General features: G+C 40.5%; 1 protein-coding gene across 1 annotated transcript in view; it reads left to right on the forward strand.

Moving 5' to 3' along the window:
* The window catches only part of LOC134573598 (adenosine deaminase domain-containing protein 2-like), a 47,392-nt gene extending 46,675 nt beyond the window's left edge, over positions 1 to 717 (forward strand). Inside the window, exon 9 of the mRNA XM_063433383.1 lies at positions 550 to 717. Coding sequence (XP_063289453.1) covers positions 550 to 717 — 168 coding nt within the window. The remainder of the gene's footprint in view (positions 1 to 549) is intronic.
* Positions 718 to 4,846: the final 4,129 nt, after the last annotated feature.

Below are 4,846 nucleotides of genomic sequence, written 5' to 3' on the forward strand. Positions count from 1 at the left end.
CAAGTCCTTCTTTTGACCCATTTTGCCAAAGGAAAGGAAGTTGCCTAATAATTATGCACACCTGATATAGGGTGTTGATGTCATTAGACCACACCTCTTCTCATTACAGAGATGCACATCACCTAATATGATTAATTGGTAGTAGGCTTTCGAGCCTATACAGCTTGGAGCAAGACAACATGCATAAAGAGGATGATGTGGTCAAAATACTCATTTGCCTAATAATTCTGCACACAGTGTATACTACAAAACTGCGCTTTCACAGTCAGTGCATTGAATTCAATATTCCATCACCATTTCCTTACAGGAAATCTCAATACTCATTAAAACATGTAACCTTGGTAACTCCTGGTGCACTCTTCTACATTCTTTGCTCGTAATACTAGTAAATGCAAGCGCTCCAAATCCAAAAGAAAAGGTTTATTCCACAAGGTACATAAACAAACGGGGAAACAGCCAAAAAAATCTTCCTTACATGTTTCGGGCCACCCGGTCCTTGCCCGTACTCATTCTTGCACTTTCTATATATTCCTCACTTTCTCATGCCAGGCCTTATCAAACCAGTACCAGCGCGTCAAATGCCAGTTATACGATTACTTGCGGGAACATGGGCATGAAGCATGGCCTCGAAAGCAGTGTGTGGACAGATTTGTTGCTTTGTCTCATAATGATGCCGACGGGAATCCTGTTTTGAGTTTCCAGTGTGATCTGCGCTGATCATCGCTAATCATCCATTTTAATATGGTTTATTGTACAAACTACATGTTCCCTGGTTAGAAATGTTCTGATTTCTTTAAGTTGTAATCTTTAATGGTCTATAAATAAAATATTTGTAGACTGTAGCGGTTTGTAGTTTTATTACGGTATATATTCTACAATAAAACCAGGACGCACACAGTGTCCCTGGTACAGAGGCCAGGCAGTGTGCTTGGATGTGGTATGCTTACAAGGACCCATGTGTGGTTTTAGTGGATTCAGCTAGTAGAATTTACAGGAGTACTGAGCTGCTGATGGCGTATGAGAGTGTTAAATAATGGCAGTGAGTACTGAGCTGCTGATGGAGTGTGCGAGTGTTAAATAATGGCAGTGAGTGCTGAGCTGCTGATGGCGTATGAGAGTGTTAAATAATGGCAGTGAGTACTGAGCTGCTGATGGCGTATGAGAGTGTTAAATAATGGCAGTGAGTACTGAGCTGCTGATGGCGTGTGCGAGTGTTAAATAATGGCAGTGAGTACTGAGCTGCTGATGGCGTGTGCGAGTGTTAAATAATGGCAGTGAGTACTGAGCTGCTGATGGCGTATGCGAGTGTTAAATAATGGCAGTGAGTACTGAGCTGCTGATGGCGTATGAGAGTGTTAAATAATGGCAGTGAGTACTGAGCTGCTGATGGCGTGTGCGAGTGTTAAATAATGGCAGTGAGTACTGAGCTGCTGATGGCGTGTGCGAGTGTTAAATAATGGCAGTGAGTACTGAGCTGCTGACATTTGTTTGGTGTGTGAGCGTAGTACATGAAAACTTTAAATACAATAACTATATCCTTCTCAACCCATAGTATGGGCGTAACCACTGTTATACAAATATACCTAAACATGTATACAAGATGGTGTATAGGTTGGGAAAATAACGGACCGCTCTTATTGAAATCTCCCGGTAGGATCTCCAGGGAATGGTTCAGATAGAGTTGCTATATTTTCCCAATTCCGAGCTATAACTTGTAAAATGACATGCAGTACTCCAGTTATACCACTAGGTGGCATTCTATGTACATATTATTGCGGACAACCACACTGAAACTATAATTCTCCACTGGACTGCCTCATGGAAGCCAAAAAAAAAAGGGATTGGAGGCACACCCGGAACATGCATTGCTTAGTAGTGATGCTGCCATAAAGTCTCAGGGAAGCCACTAGAGGGGGTTATAAACTTGAAAATGCCTGCACTGTCCAGTATTTTATATTAAAAGTAAAGAAGGGAAAGAGCCACAAATGCACCAGGGGGTCAAACGATGTTGTGCAAATTTGGGGGAGGGGGGAACTAGAGAAGAAAAGTCAAGAATAAAGTTAAGACTTCCTGATTTTAAAACGGAATTTGTATTTTACACGTGGGAGACCGGGTCATTCAAAAAAGGTTTGTCATACATAAGGAGCGTACTGTACAGGTAGTGACAGACACTGAGCTGTATGTATGACTTTAGTATTACAGTCCACGGGACAGAGGACATTACAAGTAGATACATGAAGAGTTTAAAGGAACAGTCCACACATATAAAGCACTGCTATATGTGTCAGGAGCATCTCATGTCATTCACAGTTTATAAAATGCTGGATTCCAATGGGTGTCAATCCGGTAGCCTGGTTCTCTTCCTGATTCCATTAGCTTCACATAGCTAAGAAAGTGGCAGGCCCACTCGTGTCCACAAAGCCCGTTCTACATTTGCAACCATGAGAAACCGCAAATTCACGGAAAGGTGAGGATGAGACGTGAGAAGAACAGTCGCCAGACTGGAGTTATGCGTCACACCCAGAGCTGGAACTGCTATAAAATAAAGCCGCCGTTGCTGGCTGTGAAGATTTGAAGTGTAAACGTTATGTGTGATTCCTTTTGTAATTAACATTACTCTAGGAGAAGTATTTTTCTCTTATGTTTCAGGCAGGAATTTTCCCTTCATTGTTTGTGTTGGGGAAGAGTTTTCTCCTCCATCCATTTATAGTGAGGGTAGTAAGTGGCAAGAGGGGAGTATAATTATTTAACTATGTAAGAAAAGAAAAATCTAAAAAGAAAAAAAAAAACTATATATGACAGCGCCACTTTTAAGTGATTTCAGAAATGATTAGTTGTTTGGTGCTAGTCCAAATCCTGAAATCAACTACAGAGCCATTTGCTGGGCTCAACTATCTAAGCCCATGCTTTTAATGCCTATTTTAAAGGGTCTTTCTAAGCACCATAAGCACTTTGCATATTGCATAGTACATTGGTTCTCAAACCAGTCCTCGTGGCCCACCAACAGCCCAGAATTTTTGTATTTCCCTGTTTTATTCCAAAGGAGATAGTGACAAATCCAATACTGCTGGTGGGTCTTGAGTACTGGTTTGGGAAACCCTGGCAGAGTACATGGTCGAACCCAGCTGAATGCCATCTAATGTGGGGGTTTGTCATCTCATGCAATGTGGAATATGCCAGATATTCCACATTTTCCTTCAGTTGCTTTTTACAATCTTATCAGTTTCATCTTTTTGCATGTTCTGATGTTTCTCTTTCCTGTCCATTAGTCTTTTCCCACTGTCCCTCCGCCAATATGGGTGCAGGTGTGGGATTGCAATGTGTGTATCAAAGGTTGCGTATGGGGTATCTGCATGCGTGTGATTATGTGTTGTGTACGTGGGGGAGGCTGTGCATTCTGTCTATGGGATGTCTCAGACGTGTGTGGCGATTCATCACCCCAACTTCATTTACATACAAAACACAATGGCCTTCTCTCCCCCAGCCCATTTCATAATGCGAGGTGGCCATGCATGTCTGCCATGCCCGTGTAATAAAATATGAAGTGACCTTCCCCCACCCCATTTAATACAATCAGGGTTATTTACTAAAGTGAGAATTCAAAGTGAATTTCACATTTTAAGATTAAAATAGCTAACTGGAAAAATTCTCTGTCTGCTTTGCTTTCAGTTCAGCTCCTCTGGCCTTAAATGTAAAATTCACTTAGAATCTAGGCCAACAATGGAAGAAGGAGACGATCAGGCTCCAGTAATAAGTATGTTTGGCTATGATAACGAGGCTGAAACTAATCGCTCTCTCCAGATCGGTTTGTGGAGCAGTTCCAATGAGTCAAATGAGCTTTATCCAGTGTTCCCAACTCACTTGGCCAGACACTGTTATTGCCGTGACAAACCTAACAAATAAGCAAGTGAAGTACCTCCAGACTTGTGCCTACTCAGCCAAATGGCAGATATAATGTAAAACATTGCAGTTTTTTTTTTTTTGCTTTTTATTTTAGAAACGGCAATGTTTGCATTCTGGGTTAAATCCACCTTTAGTGACTGGTTTTCTGTCAGCCACTAGTGGTGCTTTTAGTGAACTGACTAAGTAAAACTTGGTTACATGATGCAGAAGGTCTTAGGAAAGCATTGATTACAGTGCCAACCTAGGGGTAAGTCGTGCATGCACATCTATGAGAAGCATTGGATTGGATCATGCCTCCTCCATGATGTTGCAGAAGGCCGAGAGGTGAGCAGTGTCGAAGGAGCATTGGAACTAAAACTTATCATTTATTAATATTATTGCAAATGGGGAGGGGTGTATATATATATATATATATATATATATATATATATATATATATATATATAAAATGACAGGGACGCTTATTCCTAATGCTATAGTGCTCCTTAATTACAAATAAAAAAATATATAATATTTTATTGACACTTTCCCTGTAACAAAGAAGCAGTCTGGGCACCAACAAGTAACCATTTGATTTTAGCCTCATATTCATCTTGTGCTATTCTGCCCATTCAAATAGTTTTAGTTTTGCAAAAACAAAAATAAAGTTTTGTGACTTTCTGTACGGTAAACCTAAACCGTTTTCACACACAGTATATTCCTGATTGGAAGGTACTTGGGACAGTCATGTTAAACTCTCAGGTCATACGGATCTCTCATAGGTTAAGCACATACTTCCAATCATTGCAATACAGAAGGTGTGCGTGGCCATTTAAATACAGCACCTGCTGAATCAAATCTGATTAATATTCTGTAATATAGTACTGTGCAAACTAAGCTTTAATAACCACCGATCTACCCATTTTACAAAATACATTTAATAAAACAAACTTGGAGTGTAAAA

Source organism: Pelobates fuscus, chromosome 9 (genome assembly GCF_036172605.1).
Source record: "Pelobates fuscus isolate aPelFus1 chromosome 9, aPelFus1.pri, whole genome shotgun sequence".
Lineage (NCBI taxonomy): Eukaryota > Metazoa > Chordata > Amphibia > Anura > Pelobatidae > Pelobates > Pelobates fuscus.